The sequence below is a fragment of the Vipera berus genome (genome assembly GCF_964194415.1).
Source record: "Vipera berus genome assembly, chromosome: 5".
NCBI lineage: Eukaryota > Metazoa > Chordata > Lepidosauria > Squamata > Viperidae > Vipera > Vipera berus.
Window position 1 is genome coordinate 22,851,568 of NC_138207.1, and position 21,955 is coordinate 22,873,522.

The following is a 21,955-nucleotide window of genomic DNA, read 5'->3' on the forward strand; positions in this document are numbered from 1 at the left end:
TCCTGATATTCCTGATATTTCCTGATATTACGACATGAATATATGGATTTACAAAGTTTGCCAACTAGAGAAAATCCACAAAACTATCAACAACTTCAAAGGAATAAAATTCATAAGGGATGAGAAAAACACACACACACACACACACACACACACACACACACACACACACACACACATTACCCTTCCTGGATATCCTCATCAACAGATGGCAAATAACAGAAGTCTAAAAAAAATTAATTGTAAAACTATTGTAAAACTACCCACACCCACCAAGTGCTCCACTACCAAAACTAACTCAACCTCTAAAAAGAGAAGCTGCATAACAATATGAGTTAGATTGGCACAAACACACTGTAGCAGTTTTGAATCTCAGAAAAAGGAAACAGCTCACCTTTACATCTTCCAACAAAATGGATAAACACACAACTTTATCAAAGAATGCCTGACCACTCAAACAACCATATGACAACCAACACAAGCTGTGAAAAGGTTAACTTTGCCATACATCAGAAACCTCTCAGAAACCACCTACAGACTATTACAACCACATGGCATCACTATAGCACAAAAACCAACTGAAGTCCTCCAAAACAACCTCACTAAACCAAACGACCCAGCAGCCCCAGAGGAAAAAACAGGAGTCATCTACAAATGCAGTGTAAGGACTGTAGCAGCCACTATGTAGGACCAAGAGAAGACTAGGCTGGCACTCAGACAAATTGGCCATCAACAGGAACATAAAGATAAACATGTACAAGCTACTCAAAAGAGACAATTGAAAAGCCAAAAAAGAAAGAAAGAAAGAAAGAAAGAAAGAAAGAAAGAAAGAAAGAAAGAAAGAAAGAAAGAAAGAAAGAAAGAAAGAAAGAAAGAAAGAAAAAGACCATAACAACGCCATAATCAACACTCAGATGAGCAGAGATTAAGACCAAGATTAACACTGTACCAACAATCAAGAAGTAAACAATACCCCAATCAAGGAACTACCAATTCAGATAAACGAATAATGTTTGTTGATGTTGTTCTAGATCACATGGAGAACCTGTTTTATAATAAAAATAAAATATGCATGGCAGCAATTTCCTTTGCTTCTGCTATAGTTTGTCTGTTTGTTTACTTACTTACTTACTGCCTCTGGTGCCTACTTCTGCTAACTGTTCATCTCCATCAGTTTTTCTTCTCAATACCAGCCAGTTGAACCAGCCATTAAAGTTGTGTAAGAAATTAAATATTTCCAGTAGTGAGGCATACATAGGCAAGGTTACACAAATCATAAGCAACAATTGTTGTAGATAAACATCAGATTAAAAAAGAACTGCTATTTGGTGTTTGTTTGTTTTTTGCTTGGAAGAGTCTGTGGACTCTTTTATATCAGTAATACCACATGATTGCTTTATCTCTATAGCACATTGTATGCACAAACCTTTCTTTTTGACAAAAGCAGCAATGCTGACTCTATCGAGACACACCAATCAAAAATATTGACATGCTCTATTACAGTGTTCATCTATCAATATTTCCTGTTTTCATAACAGCTTTAATTTGTCTTTACAAAATAATAATTTCCTATCTAATTCACAAAAAAAATTCTAGAATAGGATGCATTCACAAACAAGATAAGGATGTATGTGGGATTACTGCAATAATTGGAGTACTATAGTATTTGAGACATGGAGCTAAAAGATTTATTTCCAGTATGTCAGACTGAAAAATGCAAAATGTCTTTGATTCCTTACATGAAGGAAAATTAATTGGTAAACATATTCTAATGTCAAGTTTTGAAATATGGTTTTGCTGGTGCAACACATATTGATTCTCAGCTTGCTAACAAATTTGGGGAGACCAGAGGGATTTGGAATACAGACTTCAAAGATTAAGAAGCCATTACACTAGGTGTCTGGCCAGACCTAGAGATGTTTTCTCATAACAATATTTTTCCACTTGATTGGACAATGTGACCTGTATCAGAGGGAGGTGGGAGAATTCAATGCTTTTACTATATTGGTTTGGGAGAGGTCTTACCAGAGCTGGTTTTGCTTTCATCAGTGCTGAAATGATGTACTCAATAAAGTTTTACATTAAGAGATCGGAATGTCTCGAAGGTGTTTGCTTGATTGGATTAGTCAGTTGGAACCTTGACAGATGTTAAATTTCTGTTTTAGTCATTGAAGATAATTGTATAGAAAATTATTTTTATTTCTTCTCTGTTTTAAAGAGTCCTTTCTGATTTATTAGCTGTGGTTTTATTTGTATCATTTTATTGTTGAATTACAGTTTTGATAATCTTACAAGCCATCTTCTCCTCTCCTCTCCTCTCCTCTCCTCTCCTCTCCTCTCCTCTCCTCTCCTCTCCTCTCCTCTCCTCTCCTCTCCTCTCCTCTCCTCTCCTCTCCTCTCTCCTCCCCTTCTCTCCCCTTCCCTTCCGAATTAGAACAGTAAGAATTTGTAATCTGATGGAACAAGAAGAAGCAGCTGCAGCAACTCCATATGACAATAATAAACCAATGCAGAAGTGACCAGAAGATCAAAGATTCACTTGCCACAGGGAAGCTAGCAGACAGCAAGCTACCACTATTCCCTGCAAGCCCTTTCTTAACTCTAGAACTAAGAGCTAATAAGGCTAATAATTGAGTACGGCATACCTGTTCTGTTTGTATCATTCCATTTGTATGGAATGATACATAGAGCTTATAAGGCTGAAAGTTGGAATTCAGAAAACAAGGTTAAAATGTTAGCTGCAGCATCCAATCCATAAAACTGAAGGGAGGATGAACAATATAAACCATGGATGGTAAGGGAATTAATCTGGCTGTAAACCACTACTTTTCTTATCTTGATCAGACATCTGAATTTTTCTTTTAAACAAACTGGGATGCCATTTGTACTCTGTCATTCAGTCAAATACTCTGAAATTATACACACTCTCTGACAGTCAGCACATAAAACAACAACCAAACCTCCCAATACTACCCCCCAAAAAAAATGCAAAAAAAGGAGCAAAGCTGGAAAACTTTCAGACAATTTAAATAAAAGTAGATTAGAATACCTAAGTTTTTCATACCTATTTAAAGTCTCCAAGAAAGAACTTTGCAGAATGCCCCATGGGAGTCCATGCCATGAAAGCCATGGAAGGCATGGAAGATCCAGGAAATGGCCCTGTGTTAATCACTGGTAACTTTGCAGCACCTCCATGGCCAATCTCAGGGCTTAGTCAGTTTCATGGGTATTGGGTAATCTTCAGCTAATTAGTCTTTTAAGGTTTTAAAGCCAATCACCAGAATATTGATTCCCCACTCCCAAAACTGGTAACCATTTTAGCCAGTATTGAATAGTTAATATTCTTGGTGTCTGCAAACTACATCCAGACAATTTGGTGTTTCTGAACTATTAATGTACTTCTGTTGTTCCTTAGAAGAGATGGAGATAATATATAATCTCCATGGAAATCATCCAGGCCCTGGTCCCTGCTTTTACTACATGTTAGGTAGATCTATGGCTATTAATAGTTAATGGTTAAGTCTTGTATTGAAAGAATATATAGTAATCCAGATTCAAAGAAGAGAAATACCCACACAAATACATACACACTGATATTTTTAGGAGTTGTTGACAGATGCAGCACAGATGTCATATGCACTCTGAATCATTTTTTTCTTTTCAAATCCAGATTAATGTACCAGATTATTGTATCTCTGGAATCCATGTAACAGATCATTCTGATCACATAAGATTAAGGAAGGTAGGCTGACTCTGACTCTATCAGTGGTTACAGTTTTCCTTGATTCTGCTGTGGCTAAAAATACAGGTTAAGGTTCCTAGGGATAACAAAAAAACAAACCTATATTCATTTTCTATCAGATCTGATGAATAAATATGAATTCTCTCCTGGAGACAAAGAGATTTAAATGTAACATTTGAACAAAACACTATACAGAATTGCAAATGAATACATAATCCTGGAATGATAATACTGAATAGGTATTGCTAAGGAATAGCCAATGTTAACTGCAAAATATTTTTTGTACCGTATATCTTTTCATTTCAGAATGGAACATTTTCTATATGCCCCAATATGACAAAAATCTTGATACAATGCAATTGATTGTAAGAGCATACTAAGGAGCTGTACAGATACTATGTGCATATTGCCCATGGGGATACTAGTTCACAAATATGCTCAAAATGCATTGCTATAATTCAATCCACTGAGGGAATAAACTGAAGAACAAAATAGAATCTATACAGGGCCTCTACAGGGATAATGAATGTATCTTGTATTTCCTCAGATTTGTGTCTGCCATATTATTTTGTTCTGTGATCCAAATTAAATGTATACATCTGTGTGAGTAAAGGTCAATGAAAACTCAACTAGTAAATATGATTCTTACTTAGGTCACTGTGGAAGATGAATAATAGGGTGACATAATGATTGCTTTGTAGATTCTTCTATTCCATCTACTGAACAGAATGATGGGCTATATAATGACCTCATTACATACAGATGGATCCTCATAATTTCAAAAAGCATATTATAAAGGTCATACACAATTTAGTATGAATTGTGAATCGTCTGGGGATGTAATTGATAAATGAAAAGGATGTGCTGGTCACAGAATGTTATAACACAGCATCTGTTTTACTATATTAAGGAATATGGAGGTTGAATTGGAGTTTAAATATTTTTAAAGTAAACCTATTAAAATCAGTAGCACTCAATCCAATCACCAATGATTAAATATATTTATTCTAATGCATCTTGACTTGGGCTATTTTAAGCCTATTCTCTTATAGATTCTTATGTGGTGTTGGTCATATTAAGAATATAGGTATGTAAAAAGGCTACATAAGGATCCACATTCAAGAGCATAATAATATTTAGAATGTACATGGATACGTATCATTGACATGAAATGCATTGTTTTTCCTGCTGCTTGAAAGTGTTATCCAAAAATGCTACATGCACACCTACAAATGACTCAAAACTATTGGAAATAAGTCCCTGCACAGACAAAGTAAATAATACTCTTAGTCACATATTCTGATGCTGATATCTTTGTCTAGGTATAAAGCTCTTTAAAAAATAATTATATTTTTATATGAATTATTTATGTATAAATCCCTGGGACAATCTTCTAGCAGAAAAAGCAACAAGACATTTTACTTGTGCATACAATTTTACATTATACAAAATATTCCATTCATTTTTTTAAAAAAAAGATTTCTTTGGAATCATTGGAAATTATCCAGCAATTAGAAGTAAAACTGGTGATTTAAATTCTTAATAAAATAGATGATAGATGATAGATAGATAGATAGATAGATAGATAGATAGATAGATAGATAGATAGATAGATAGATAGATAGATAGATAGATAGACAGACAGACAGACAGACAGACAGACAGACATTTAGACAAACAGTCAGTCAGTCAGAGTGGAATATTCCTTTTCACACATTTCATTTCTCAAGGTTATAATTTCCCCCCAAAGATGCTTATAAAAACCAAAATAAATATCTGACTCTTTTGGTAGCAAATTTGAACAGACTGGATTTGGGGATATGCAATGAGCTTTGCATAAGAGACAGCACAAAAATGATGCAATCTCCTTGCAATGTTGATATGGCAACTAATATAATTAGAAGGAAGCTTTTTTTAAAAAAAAATTAAAATAGAACTGTGCTAATAAACATTCAGTCTCAATTATTGAAAACTCAATGATGGAAACAGTATTTCTTTATTGGGAAAGATGCATCAGAACATTTTAACTTTTTATTGGCTAGTTCACTCTTCTGATTTGTTTCCAGTGCCAGACAATCATTAATACATTTGTGTAAGATTACTGAATTAAAAAAGCAGTTTAAAAGCTGTTGTTTTACCTGGGCTTGCATATAGTCCTTTGCATATCTCCTCAGTACAATGGTTTCGAAAATAAACAAGACAGCAGTCAAAAATGTAACTAAGAGCTACTTAAATATGAGCTAACAGTGTGCAGCAGCAGCCAAAAAAGCCAATGATAGACTGAATTAATAGAGGGATAGAATCCAGATAACATGAAGTTCTAGTATCGCTTTACAAAATCTTAGTAAGGCCACACTTAGAATATTGCATCCAGTTTTGGTCACTACCATATAAAAAAGGTGTAGAGACTCTGGAAAGAGTGCAGAGAAGAGAATCAAGAATTATCAGGAGGCTGGGAACTAAAACATATGAAGAATAGTTACAGGAATTGGGTAGGTCGAGTTTAATGAAAAGAAGGCCTAAGAGAGACATGATAGCAATATTCCAATATTTGAGGGGCTCAAATTATTTTCCAAAGCACCTGAAGGCAAGACAATAAACAATGGACAGAAACTAATCAATGAGAAAAGCAACCTAGAACTAAGGAGAAATTTTCTACTGGTGACAGCAATCAACCAATGGAATAGCTTGCATTCAGAAGTTGTAGGTCAGACATGTCAAACTCACAATGTCACGTGACATCGTGCAACATATCAGGACGGTTTTGCCATTGCCGGCAGTGGGGTGGGCAAGGTTTCTGGATGACGCTTCTGGCCCGCGGGCCAGCAGTTTGACACACCTGTTGTAGATGCTCCATCACTGGAGGCTTTCAAAAGAGACTGGACAATCATTTATCTGAAATGGTATAGGGTTTCTTGCTTGAGCAGGGAGTTAGACTCCAAGGTCCCTTCCAACTCTATTATTCTATGCTCTATGTCCTATGATAAGATCAGAAGGTCGGCAGTTTGGCGGGTCGAATCCCAAGTGCCGCGTAACAGAGTGAGCGCCTGTTACTCGTCCCAGCTTCTGCCAACCTAGCAGTTCGAAAGCACATAAAAATGCAAGTAGAAAAATAGGGACCACTACGGTGGGAAGGTAACAGCGTTCCGTGCACCTTTGGTGTCTAGTCATGCTGGCCACATGACCACGGAGACGTCTTCGGACAAACGCTGGCTCTTTGGCTTTGAAACGGAGTTGAGCACCGGCCTCTAGAGTTGGAATTGACTAGCACGCATGTGCGGGGGAACCTTTACCTTTACCTTTTATGTCTGTGATGCTTATAGCAGATGTCTTTGTACTCTTTAGTAGCATACAGGAGAGGTTTATTTTTCTAATCTTAATCTAGCATTCCTGTTGAATAAAGAAGGTAAAAGTAGAAGTAACTTTTATTTGCTCAAAGATTTTATGTCCCTGCTAAAAAGAATTTAAGAAAAAAGGGGGAAGTCAATTTACATGTCCTAGCTTAGGCACAAAATTGCAATACTGTTTTTTGATCTGTGCAAATTGCCTACATTAATTAGTGCTCCCTCCCAAGTCTTATCATCTTATCTCAGACTATTTCAGATGCAATCAAAGTTATAAAACAAATAATTGAAAGAGGCATAGGATGCATTCATTAAATATCTGCCAAACCATCTCATAAAAAAGCAAACAATCAATACACCACAGATCAAGGATAAGCTCAGTAACATTTTGAAGCCTTTGACTTGCTGAACTTTGAAAAAGTTCAATGAGGAATCAAAAAACAAAGCTGCATTAAATAAAAGGCATGATTAAAATTCAATCCTGATTAAATGATTAAAATAATCCTACCAGATTATTATTACTTTAGTTATGAATCCAGGATATGAAAGCTGATATGAAATAGCATTTTTCTGTATATTCTTATTGTGTTTGGGACTATTCCTAGGTGGCATGCTATCTTTCAGAAGACCACTATGTGCAAGAAACCTAAACCAGTGTCCTATCTTTGGCTACTCTTTTTCACATGGCCTCACATTCCATGATACTATTTATCACATCAGGTTCTCAAAGTTTTTCTATTTCCATTTATCCTAAATTCATATGGGGGGAGGGCAGTTTTGTTGCAAACCTATTTGTTATTATGCTTAGTGATGATGTATCTACTTATGGAAATATCATGTATGTAAATCCTGTGGTCAGGTATTGTATAAAGTGGATGTTAGAGTAATTAATAATATAGAAATATTAGCCATAATTATACTACATATCTGCAAACCACACATAAACCTCAGAAAGCAGGTGATTCTATGAATAAGATCTTCTATTCCAGCTGTGATGAATCATTTAAAATATGCAGTTGTTAATTCATACTTTATTCAGCATATAAAAATGTAAAATTGAAACAAATTGGAAATTCCCAGGGATTAATATAAGTTCTAGTATTGAAAAGGAAAGTCTAAACTCATTTACATGCACTCACTAATAACTATCTTGCCCAAGACTTCTTCTACCTTTAAAACTCTGCTTCAACAACTCGATTGGTCAACCAGTGTCTGTCAGTTTTATGTGTGAAACTGAATTCAGTTTCTTCACCTTCATTTGTACACAGACCATGAAGTCAAAAGAGTTTGGGATATGTGAATACAATTAGGAAGGGTCCATAAGAGACATCATGATATGCTATTTTCTTGCAGACTTCACCTCCCCACCCCAACTACAATTCTTTTCTGCATCTCAAAGGGTCCAGAAGTGAAATAAATTCCAAATAGTTCAGTTATCTCCTGATAACATGAAAAACCTACTAACAAGACAGCTGGCTCTCCAGTATTGTATTAAATTTTATCTCCTCCTGTCTGTGAAAGGAAGATAAATTCAATGCATAAACTTAATGTCAGAAATTCAGCTTCAAATAGCAAATCCCATTTCCAGTAATCTTTGGGCAAGAGATTTTTGCCCATAGTGCTACATATTCTGTGCTGCATGGGAGAGTTTGTCACCAAATCAAAATATGTGAAAGATGGTTTAAGACTGGGATAATTATTTTTTTTATGGCCAGAACTGCACTTAATGCTTTGGGGGGGGGGGCAGAATAAAACAAACTGACTGGATTATATACAGGGAATATATATTTTAATTTAATTTAATTTAATTTAGCATGTAGCTATAGTTTTTTCATGCTTCCCATATCAAAATGATGAAAAATCATGCAACTTATTTTATAAGGATGTGATTGGAAGGGAGCCAGTCTTCAATGGCCACCTAATTATCTTATCAATAACATGTGCACAGGAGAGCCAGGACAAGCATTTAATACCAGGTTAGCAGAATATTGGAAGACCCTGAAATACCAAAATATTGACAAAAGTTGATCGTCTAAATAATCTATGAAATGTGGCAGATCACACAAAAATGCCATCTTTTTAATTTAATGTATACAAAAGTAAAATCCAAGAAGTAGTAGAATGAAAATAGCCAACCCAGTTAGTATATAAAGGCACTAAACTTGGAAGGACAAGAAATACAGAATTACTGAGATGACTTTTTTTTTAAAAAAAACCACTGTATCCTGCAACACCTCAAAGAATGATCAATCATGTGACCTATTTAATTAAATGGCCACTAGTTTTTCAATCTGGTTATACTAATCATCTTATTATGGAAATATTATATTTTGTAAATTATTTGCAATTATGTTGTACACCAAAAAATTGTACTGAAAATAGCAAACAAAGCAGATTCAAGGAAGATTCACCAAAAGCCACAAACATTCTGTTGATTATTATAAATTGTGTGGATAAGCATCTGATTCTAAATTATATACACTCTGTGAACAAAGTTTTTAAATAATGAAATATTACAGCACCAAAGTGTTTGTAAAGGTCATCTTCCCATATAAAACTGCTGGTACTATCCATGGTACTGAAAGGATCTAAAAATTCCCATTTGGAAGTTTTGCTGTATTCCAAATTTACAGCTTTATAAGACACATTAAAGGTAAAGGTAAAGGTTCCCCCGCACATGTGTGCTAGTCGTTTCTAACTCTAGGGGCCGGTGCTCATCTCCGTTTCAAAGCCGAAGAGCCAGCACTTGTCCGAGGACATCTCCGTGGTCATGTGGCCGGCATGACTGGACGCCAAAGGCGCATGGAACGCTGTTACCTTCCCACCGTAGTGGTCCCTATTTTTCTACTTGCCTTTTACGTGCTTTTGAACTGCTAGGTTGGCAGAAGCTGGGACGAGTAACGGGCGCTCACTCTGTTACGCAGCACTCGGGATTCGACCCGCCAAACTGCTGACCTTCTGATCAACAGGCTCAGTGTTAAGAGCACCCAATTTATTGCTGTAATACGTTCAAACATATACCTTTATGAAATCCAGGAAAATATATCTGTCAACATATTTTTCTATAGAAAGTATTTTATCTGTGACCAACAGCAACAGCAATACACTAGATTGTCTACATGTTTTATCAACCTGTCACATTTCAGCCTGGTCTGAAGTGCCATAATCTACTAGCAATCTAATCTACTGTTCAGTTTTAACAAAGAAAAGCTATGCTTTGTTGCTTTTCCATAGCATGACAAATCAAATCAAATCTGAAGCCATGGCAAACACAAAGAATGATTATTCCATATAAACAGGCATGCCTATTCAACATCATGAAATTTAAATGAAATCTGTCTACTTTCTGATTATCCTTACAAAAACAATTATCCTTAATTTTACAAATTCTTAACCCAAAATATTTTGTATAGCATGCAGTAATCAAGATACATAAAGGGAATATTCCTCTTTTTTCATATTATTTTGCAAATGCTGATATGAGTTGTCATAATTTTTGACAGGAATACTCTTTTGTTTCTTTTAAATACCCAAATATAGCTTACAAAGCAAACAGGAATTATCTCCATGTTAAGGTGTGCATCATTGTTGGCCCAAGGGTTATATTTGGTTTTTAAGTGGAATATCAAGGGTGGTTATATTACAAAAAATAAAGTGGAGCCATCTAAAGTGCTAATTGCATTGAATGATCCTAAGCGTTTTTGCTAGCTGTGAAAGTAAAGATATTGTACATAGTGTGCACACTCTATTAAGTCTCCTTTTTTGATATTGAAATGTAGATAACCTCTTCCAATCTGTTGGTCACTATGTCATTCTGCAGTTTTGCTGGCATAGCTTAGTTATAATCTTTATTGCTTCTTCTTCTGTTGCATGCCATATACAATATGTGTTGATAATCCAACAGATCCTGTAGCCTCCCAATTAGGTAATTACCAGATTGCTGATTTAATTTAATCTTTTAGTATCAGAGGTTCTAGTAAGTAGGAAAAACTCTTCAGGTATTTTGGATCTTAACATTTCTATAGTACAGTTTTGCAGTTTCATTATGGTTTCCTAGGCCATACAATCCAACTATATTTTCTCTTTTATCACTCCCACATTGAGAATCCAATCTCCAAACGCAAGTAGCACATCTTGTTTACAAGTTCACTTTATTTCAAATTGAACTTGATTATGAAGAAAAGGACTACCGTAAGTCTTTCAATATTTGAGAGGCTTTTACAGAGAAGAGGAGGCCAACCTATTCTCCAAAGCACCTGCGGGCAAGACAAGAAGTGACAGATGAAAACCTATTAAGAAGATATCTAGCCTAGAGCTATGGAGAAATTTCCTGACAACTAGAGAACAATTAACCAGTGAAACAGTTTCCTACAAAAGTTCTGTGTGTTCCATTACTGGGTTTGGACAGCTATTTGCCAGAATGGTATAGGGTCTCTTGCTTAAGCTGGGGATTGGACTAGAAGACCTCCAAGGCCCTTTCCAACTCTGTTTTCTGTATTCTACTCTGTCTTATGATATTATTTGGTCATAGTTTGCATTGTAGCCAAATACTGTTCTTGCTATACTTTTCCTAACTATAAAACCAACGTGGCTCATTTTTTTTTGTTTTTCATATCCCGAGTAATAAACTGTTTGATCATCTGATTGAAAATGTCCAGTTCTCAAGTCAATGATGCTGACTTGATATCCATTTGTAATTGTTTCATTTCAATTTTATGAATTGAGCTTTCCTCTGTTCACGCTTCTTACATTCCATGTATGTACTGTAATTCTATCTTTGCAGCTTTGGATTTTCTTTTCCTGTGTGACAACGTCAGCAACTATACATCCCAAAGATTTTAATATAGCCATGTCATAAACAATGAACAATCCTCAGCTCTCCCTCACTGGCTGGTTGAGTGCCATCTGACCTGAAGGGTCCATCATCTGGCACTATATGTCAATCATTTCATATTTTCTATCCATATGGTTTTCTCAGTAAAAATACAGGAGTGGTTTACCGTTGCCTTCTGCTGCACAGTTTGAGTCTGTGCCTTTGTTATTGTCAATAAAGTGATCATCTGCCTCTGATATCTTCCTATATTGCTACTGCCCAAGATAGGTTTCTGCTTACTTTAGCTGGTCAGCTGGAATGACCTTCATGCTTGGGTATCCCTGCTGGGAATATATACTCTTGGTATACAATGTCTGACCTTCTTCATTCACCCCTCCTAGGAACATACCCCCACCACAAAGAGGCAGCAGAGCAGGACTTGGGGAAATTTATGGAATAAACCTATCAATATATAATAAAATGTTGACAAGAACTCCTACTTACCACAGGATTTGTGATCCTAGTTAACAAGTGAAACTTTTTGTATTTTCCTTTTGCCTTAACAGAGCTTGGTGAGAAGAAAAATTTAAAATGAGGGGAATTTTCTGAGTTTCTCAACAATGACACGAATTCCCCAGGTTTAAAGCTAGTAGTTGTTACCTTATACAGCAAAGATGATGTTAATTTTCTCTGAATGTAGGTAGAAGCTCCAAAGCATGTTTTTAACTCCCTACTGTATCAGAGTATCAATGATTTATCAGGCAGGAGAGGTTTGTGGGAGAAAAACAACAGCAGCAGAAGCACAGTATTTTTTGTAGCCTCTCAACAGGAATGGGGTTAGATCAACTTTTCTCTACAAAGCTGCTTACCTTCAAACAGACAGTAAATCACCTCTTGCTTTCTTTTTTTTCTTTTTGTGCAAAGAGCACACCAAAAGGAGCATCCCTATCACTCTAGATATTGCATCGCTGAGCAAATGAACGATTACTTGTCGGCCCATCATATTGGCTAGGGGGAAATTCAATTTTAGTAGCTCTCCCCAGCTCATGAATTCCTAACAGCCTTTAAAAATCCAGTATAAAATCACCCAAATGAAAACGGTGATATGGCTGACTAACACAAAAGTTAACACTCTGAATAATGGCTCAAATCACCAGTTTCAAGGCAGTAAAAGGAAAAAGGTGATCCACTTGTTCCCTGACTATATTGGAGATGTGATTTCTTTTTTTAATTTGGCATTATGTGACCAGGGCCAGATTGGAAACAAGCTATCTGGTGAGCTTGAAGGTTTTAAACAAACCACTAAGCATTCTTTTTGCTGATGTTTTCCACAGTGGTACTCAACTGTAAATATGCATACTTACATTAGTTATATAGCACAGAGGCACAAGCAGTGCATTACAACAGAGTGTTAAGAAGCAGATCACAGAAAGCTAGGATCAAATCTCACCGAGCTGAATTGGTTTATACTAATCATAAAATCCATTTTTAAAAAATTAATAATGATAACAAACACAGAAAGCTTTCCTAATGCACTAATACACAAATAGGTGGAGAGATGTATTTGCTTATACAGTATTTCTGTCGGGACAAGTCCAAGAATGACATAAAATAATCCAGCCAAAGTTCAGTTCCTTATTTGCTTACATCTAATAGACAGAATCTTGCCACATCTTCTCAGCCTAACAGATATATACTGGGAAATTCTAGGGAGTGCCTATCCTAACTCCTTTCTTCTGTTTCCTATCCAGCTCTGGACTGGGTTGCCTTTTGTCTCAAGAACTTTATTGGAATGTGCTTTTCTGTCCTGGGCAACTATAGTTTTGCTACAGTCCATCACAATTAGGTATTTCAGAGGTCTTTTTTTTGGTGAATTCAAACCACTTCACTATGGTCAGGATGCAAACAAATATGGAAGCAATTGCACAGAGTAGGCAGGATTTTGAATTGGCTTCCATGCTGTCCAAAAAACTGTTTTTGAGATGCAGGTTGTAATATGGCACATTATAAAGTTGCCAAAGAGCAGCATGATCATACTTGAAATGTTGGTCTAGAGTGGCCAGCATAACAGTAGTTTTTATTACTGCAAATCTGCTGCTTGTGTTTTGTTCCATTACATTCAACCAGAAGAAATAGAGACTTAAAATGACAAAGGGGAAGTAGAATTTCAAGGCAACACTACACAAACAGGGAAAAGTTGGAAAGACATTTAGCAAAACTCTAGCTTTCCTTCAATAAAATTGTTAGAGAGTATGAAATCTGGAACTGCAAGTACCTCCAAATTCTCCACATTCGAGAAGAGGAAAATGTGCAGAATATTCTTTGATATAATGAAAATTTCCAAGTATTTGCATTTTATTTTTTTAAAAAAATGCTGGCCTAGAAAATGATTAGTCATAAATAATTTAAATTTTGCAAATGTATTTCTAAAGCTGCAAACAGACACTCCATCCCTATTTAGAAGAAACCTGAATCACCAAGCAATCAACATCACACAATACATTTATCAACCAGGGCATTCAGATATGTTTCAAATTCTGTATTAATGTCTGACGTAGGTATGGATTGTATGAAAGTATGGGATGAACAAGGAGAAAACTTGGAAGTCTTAATAATGACTTGTACTTTTTCTTCATAAAAATAATATGCAGGAATTCAATGCAAAATGTAAGATAATGATGTGCAAAACTATGCTTTATATTGCTAAAGTCACTGGTAATACTCTATTAGATGATACAGCTCTGAGATGAAACTTTCTTCACCATCAGTACGGCAAAGTGAAAAGTTTTCCTTAACTCCAGCAGGTCTCTTTTCTTGGAAACAAATGTAGAAGTGAACTTTGGAAAATATGGTTTTGGACTCCAGGATAGCTTATTGCCCTGGGATTCCTGGGCTCCCAGGTTTAACCGTGCTTTGCTTTCAACCTATACACAATTTGCCAGGCCTTTACCAAATGGAAATTTATTATTTTATTTTAATAGTCTGTCTGTTTCTATGGTGGAAAAAGAGTGACCTCTTGTGGAATTTCATATATATATATATATATATATATATATATATATATATATATATATATATTTCTGAGGTTTTTGCGGGTGTTTGTATGTGGATCTTTGGTCATTCGGGTTTTTTCCCCACGTAGAATTGAAGGTGTAAGAGCAACGTTTCGACGAAATCTCATGTATACACACACACACACACACACACATACATACATGCGTGTGTATGTGATATGTATATACATACATGCACACAACACCATTCCAATTAATTCCATTTTTAAAAGCAGCATTGATTTCGCTTTTTAAAAAATGTTAATCTTTCTGTAATATACTGAACCTAAAGAAATAATGAGAGAAAGGCAGTAACTGAGATTAACAAGACATAACTCCATTAAAAGATTAAACAAGAGTAAAGCAAAGCAGACTGTTAATAACTATAGATGGAATCAACACATGCAACTAACATGACCAGGGAGACTAGCATGGAGCCTTGGTGGAGCAGTGGGCTAATGCCTCCTTAAGTAACACCAGCTGCCTGCAATTAGTGCAGGTTCGCATCCCACCAGGCTCAAGGTTGACTCTGCCTTCCATCCTTCCGAGGTAGGTAAAATGAGGACCCAGACTGTTGGGGGCAATAAGCTGACTTTGTAATAATGCCGCTTGGGGGGGGGTGCGAAAGCCCTAATAAGCAGGCATATACATAGAATGAAGGCTACTGCTAAGCACATTGATTTGTGCTTCTTAGATTGTAAGCCGCCCTGAGTCTTCGGAGAAGGGCGGGATATAAATGGGATTAAATAAAATAAATAAAATGGATAAACTGTTAAGATTATTCTTCATAGCAGTAGGGCCAATGCTAACATATTCTCTCCTGTGGGAAGGTAAATATGAGATACTTATTAAATATATTACATACTCACTATTTCATATACAAGTGTCCTGCTTACATTTCATCCAGTTTTGTGAATATATTACCATTCCCATTTCAGCTTAGATGAAGTTCCCAGATATTTGTCAAATATGTCTTAGAGCTTTTGTGTAACAAGATTGCATTCTCTCTCCCAGTTTCAGCACATGTGAAGTTAAGATGGATTTAGAGCTCTGAATATAAGTAACTCAGGAGAGGAGGCATGGTGGATTTCCAGAAAAAAAATCCAGAAATAGCAATATACACTTGGCAAATTCTACAATCTAGTAAATTCTAAATTCTTTGATCTGAAACTGGATGAATACCAGATAGTAATTTACTTGTAGCAGAGGAAGAAATGAAATATCTCCATTAACATAACCACAACGAGTGAGTGAGTATTTTGGATGTGCGTTTGTGTGTAGGTGTGTGAGAGAGAATGTTTACTATGCATTGTCATCAGATGTGACTACATAACATCATCATGCCAAATAAGAATGACCAGGAAATATTGCCTTCACACTCAATTTTTTTTAGATATTGGCTGAAAACCAATGCAACTTATTATAGCTAAATATCTATGGAGATTCTCAGTCATCCAGGTCCATGCTGATTTGAAAGAAGGGTCAAAGAGGCCATCTATGTCAAAATTGAACAGCCCTCTTTCAACAGAGGGGGAGGGATACAACATTATTTATCTCCAGTCTACAACATAGTCTTTTCAGCAGTTCCAGGAAGGCTCCACACCCATTTGCACTACTCAGGTGACCCTGAGGGCACAGATAAACCTCCAAGTGGCTTCAACAACTCTCTAAAAGAATGCAAATGACCATCTGTCTGCAAGGAATATAAATCCTTCCATTCCCCACCATCCAGTCAGAGCTGAAGAAGTTTTTTGGATGAGAATTGGATCATCTTCAAATAAAAACAAGAAAGTTCAGCTGACTCTTGAAAAACCATCTATGGGACATGCAATCTATTAATGCAATAAAGTCACAAAGCCAAATCGAGTCAAAAGTATTGTTTCCTTTCCTCTTTCTGAACTGGTTAAAAGTTTTGCTCTCTCTTTTTAAACACCCCGAATAATCCCTAAAATAGGAACATGCTTTGGAGAGAGGTTCAATTACTGTTAGCGTCCACAAGTAGTAGATCCTAAAAAGATATGAAATAACTCAGCTAGTTTCAACTGCAGCTAAATCCATTCACAAAATATTTTTATACTTTAATTAATACTAGACCACACTAAAAGTAGGTACTGTATCTCCTATGAAATGTATATCCGTTACTTTCTGTTTCCTAAGAGGATCCAATCATTGACTTAATTATCCTATCAGCTTAATGTTTACGTTTGCATCTTACAATATTACATAGCAATTAAATTAATTTTGGGGAAAACATATAGATATAAGGATCCTTTAAAACAGGGGTGTCAAACTGCCAGCCTGTGGGTCGGATGCGTCATGGCAAAACTGCGCCCACCCTATTGCAGGCAATGGAAAAAAGTCACGATACGTTGCAACACGTCACGTGATGTTGCGAGTTTGACCCCGCTGCTTTAAAACAATAGTTTTAACTGATGTGCTATTAATACTAATTTATGCATGAATTTCATTTAGTTTCTAATGTAGTGTGATTTGCTTCTGAAATATCTCTATGTCACTGAAAAGTGAAACATCAGCAAGTTTATCAAGCATAAAATCATTAGGACAGTTTGGAGTATAAATTCAGGATCAGATCTGGCCATGAATGTAAAGAAAGCAGTTTTCTCCATTATGTATGTCTCCATTATGTATGTCTGTAACCTACAGTATGTATGCATTGTAGGCTTCATTTCGATAGGTTGATCCAACAGCATCAATGAAATGCTACTTCTATTCACAAGGCCCAATCAGTCTAGTTGATTTCTGTTCTATCCATGCAAACCATTCTTAGACATTGCAGTTGCTTAGGGATACTGTAAATGCATTTGTGGGGAAAAATGCAATCTATTTTAAGAAAACAATAGTTATGTCAGGCTGATTGCCATCTTGTAATCTGGGCAGACAGTTTTAAACATGAAAAGCACAGTAAGGGACATGCCATACTGTTCTGTTCCAATTTCTACTTAAGGTTTTATTCATATTTGTTTTTTTTTAAATTTCCATAACAGATGTTTTACTTCTTTGATATATGGTGAAAGTAAAATATGGACAGAGCAGTTGATCACTGAAGAAAACAAATTGCATGTTCTGTGAATTGACTTTCTTAAACATTTGACCTAGTTTGTAAAAATGTTGAAAGTCACAATACAAATAGGGCTATTATACCTCCGCCCCCCCCCGAATACGATGCATCAGAAGACTCAACAGCAGAAATATTGCGTTGATATATACAAGATTTCTGCTTTTGCATGACCGCAGTCACTAATGTAAAGTGTGAATATAAAAGTCAAGGGTGGAAATAACCAAAACATAATATAAAAGCTACTGTGAGAGGTGAGCCTGAACTGGACATTTAAAAAAGTTTAAAACTGGAAGGGATAAATGTACTCACAGGTGTACTGTCATCCGAAAAGATGTTCATACTGATAGAGCTGCTCATTTTGCCAGATGACAAGGAAGGTGGTGAAGGACTGCGCTTTTCTAAATGGTTCTGACTCTGTATATCTTGACGTTGGAGATATTCACGCCATGCTCTTTGAATGCTATATGAAATTTGAAAGATGGATGAATATGAGCATATATTTTATATTCCTGCATTTCTCTAGACACCCATTCTGGAAGAAGATTTTGCACACTATGGGAAATACATTTCTTAAAAATTTCTCTTTTGAATGCTATATTAGAGACATATTTTTCCCTAAAAAGCTTCATCCAATAATAATTCCTAAGTGGTGTTTCCCCCAGTGAAGGAGGAATTTATCAGAACAAGTCTCTGGGGCAAAAGTTCATCAGCCTACCTTGTAAAATGATCAGGAGAACCTGCGGAGGGAGCAAAGTACTCTCTCCACAATTTTAAATAAATGAATATATTTTAAAATCAAAGTCCAGGGTTAAAATTATATACTTAGAGTGTATCACAGTGGGAAAATTAATCATATAAATTAAATATGCAGTCTTACATAGAAAGTCTCAAAAGTCGTACTAAATTCACTTACAGCTAACTTCAGATAAGATATTTAATGAACATTTCCATTCACTTTTTTGATAAAGCATTAAAGAAACAATCTTAACCTGAACAGATAGAAAAAACCGATGTGCTGGATTAAAGTAAAAGCTTACCTAATTCAGCATTCAATTCCTACAGTGGCTACCAGATGCTTGTGAAAAACAAAATGTGAGTGTAGCATTTTCAGAGGCATATTCCTTTGGTGGAACAAGAAAGATGTGTGGTTTGAAGGAAATGTAATGTTTCCATTTCTATAATTTTACTTTATAGAGATTTTTTAATAAAAGAAACCAGAAAATAATCCTTGAAATTAGCTCTTTGGTTACCTGTATTTACCTCTCCACACAAGCATTACTGTTTGCTATACACTTCTGACCAAGATGGACAAACTTCCTAAAGTTGTTGTGAAAAAACTCTATGCTTTATGTCACTAGTCAGGTCTTGACATCCCTTACCACCTGTTCAAATGGATGGGTAAGATGGTGAGAGCGAAGTTCACTTTTTCCTTCTGTCTAACATGGTCCTTAGGGGATGCGGTGGCTCAGTGGGTTAGAATGCTGAGCTTGTCGATCAGAAGGTCGGCAGTTTGGTGGGTTGAATCCTGAGTGCCGCATAACAGAGTGAGTGCCTGTTACTAGCCCCAGCTTCTGCTAACTTAGCAGTTCAAAAGCATGTAAAAATGCAAGTAGAAAAATAGGGACCACTACGGTGGGAAGGTAACAGCATTCCATGCACCTTTGGCATCTAGTCATGCCGGTCACATGACCACGGAGACGTCCTCGGACAAGTGCTGGCTCTCTGGCTTTGAAACGGAGATGAGCACTGGCCCCTAGAGTTGGAAACGACTAGCACGCATGTGCAGGGGAACCTTTACCTTTACCTAACAAGGTCCTTAGTGGGGAAATGTCCTTCTTGTGCTTCTGAATTAAAGTTTTGTAGCACTGAGTTCATACTGATGTCATATTCAAAGAAATCCATGTGAATAACACCATCTTCATTCCCCAAAATTAACAATGAGTTTTCATGCTGAAGCCTGGATGATGATGATGATGATGATAATGATGATGAAGACAATGATGATTGCAAGGGATTGTGTTAATATTCCATGGAGTGGGGCTTTGTTTCCCGGTCATAAAGATGAACCAATGTTTTATTGATTATCACAATTCTGAGTAGAAATTTCTCACCTTCATTGTTTTGGCATGACAAAAATTATTGGCAAATTTCAATTCTTGAAAGGCATCCAACCTGCATAATCAACCAGTATTGAACAATATCAATAATGTGACCCAGTGTCCCTTTCAAATGCATTTTGAGTAAATTGTGGATTGTCAGTTGATCAAACTTTCTCATATGGAACTTATTGGTTGTTGTCATATTCCTTTGTAGTTCACCATTTTTGACCCTGTTTGTGGACTATGTGACAGAACTCATATGAACAGTATCATTAAAAAAAATTGGTGGTCATTTTCTTTACTTTGGCAGACAAAGGTTTAATCACAACAGACTGCATGAAGTGTACTTACTTGAGGCTTTCATTTCACAAATAGCAACAGAATCTTTTCTCACTACAACTTTCCTTCAACTGAAGTCAAAGAACAGATGCTAAAGATGTCAACATTTTTGATGTCATGGTTCCGATAAAAAAGACACATCAAAGAGCACTGCTTGATTATTTATTCTAAAAAAGTCTATAATGAGCAGAACGGAGCATCGGCACTCATGGATGGATGCCAGAATCTGAATTCTCCTTCCCTTGACACACCACATCATACAGAATTTTCCTCCCTTATTTACATGTCATGAATCACATTTACCAATTAATTTAACACACGAAGTTTCACTTCCCTTCTGAAGCAGCTATTCCTTATCTTGTCAAAACATCCGGGTTGCATTCCACCCACGCTTTAGTGATTCAAAACCAAACAGTTAAAGCAAAAGGCTGGCTCTTATATTGTCAGTGCAAAAACATGTCAATGTTTGCAGCACTGACATTTAGTTTGTCCATACTGCTATGTCTTTGCAAGCTATAATCCTAAGGGCATTACTTTTCATTCAACGTTCATGTATGCATCATAACTAGGAGCCATTGATACTTTTATCTTCCACAAAATAATGTGGATTCATAAACTTTTCAACAAGAAACATCTGTATGATATTTCAGTTGGTGCACCACCACTGTTGCTCCCAAAACCTTTCTAGAGTCTTGGTCAGACAAAAATCTGCTTTCTTCCCAAACTCTGCAGAACAAACTGCTTTGATTTTAGACAGAATTTCTTCAGAAACAGTTATATAAAATAGAAATAAAAATATATTTGTTTTCTATTCTTTCTTGTCTTCTTATTACCCTTTTTGCTGTTTTGTGAAAGAAGCTTCATTTTTTTTAAAAAAACAGGTATTATATTCTGAACTGTTTAGATGGGATATCTACAAACACCAGATGGCAGTGTAATATCAAAGAAGCTTTGGATTTTGAATAGCTTCCTGCGAAGTATAGTAGTTAATACAAAACATTGCTCTTAACATTACAACTGAATACTTGTCTGAAGAGAACTTCCAGAAAATAGCCTTATGATATTCTAATGCAGTTCCTTAAATTCTTGTGCCGTTTCTCTGCTTCTTCTTCATTGCAAATAAAGGATAAAAAATGGATAGAGCAATTAATCGTAAAAAAATTGCAAAAAGATTCTTTTTGTAGACAGTCTGTGATTGCCAGAACCAATAGCTCTTTTCAGTGTCACACACACACACACACACACACACACACACACAAAGAAATCACCATGATAGAAAAAAGATGCCGATACTCTAGAACAGGGGTGTCAAACTGCCAGCTCACAGGCCAGTTGCATCATATGGAGGCTGTGCCCACCCCAGTACCGGCAATGCAAAAAAAGTCACAACACGTCACGTGACGTGGCAAGTTTGACACCAGTGCTCTAGAAAGAATACAGAGAAGAGCAACATAGATGATCAGGGGACTGGAGGCTAAAACATATA

The 21,955-nt window shown here is 36.1% G+C and overlaps 1 protein-coding gene across 1 annotated transcript in view; it reads right to left on the reverse strand.

The window, feature by feature from the left end:
• LOC308668714 (schwannomin-interacting protein 1) overlaps window positions 1-21,955 on the reverse strand; it is a 337,391-nt gene that overhangs the window by 313,301 nt on the left and 2,135 nt on the right. The window contains exon 2 of the mRNA XM_081328785.1: window positions 18,341-18,491. Coding sequence (XP_081184911.1) covers window positions 18,341-18,491 — 151 coding nt within the window. The remainder of the gene's footprint in view (window positions 1-18,340; window positions 18,492-21,955) is intronic.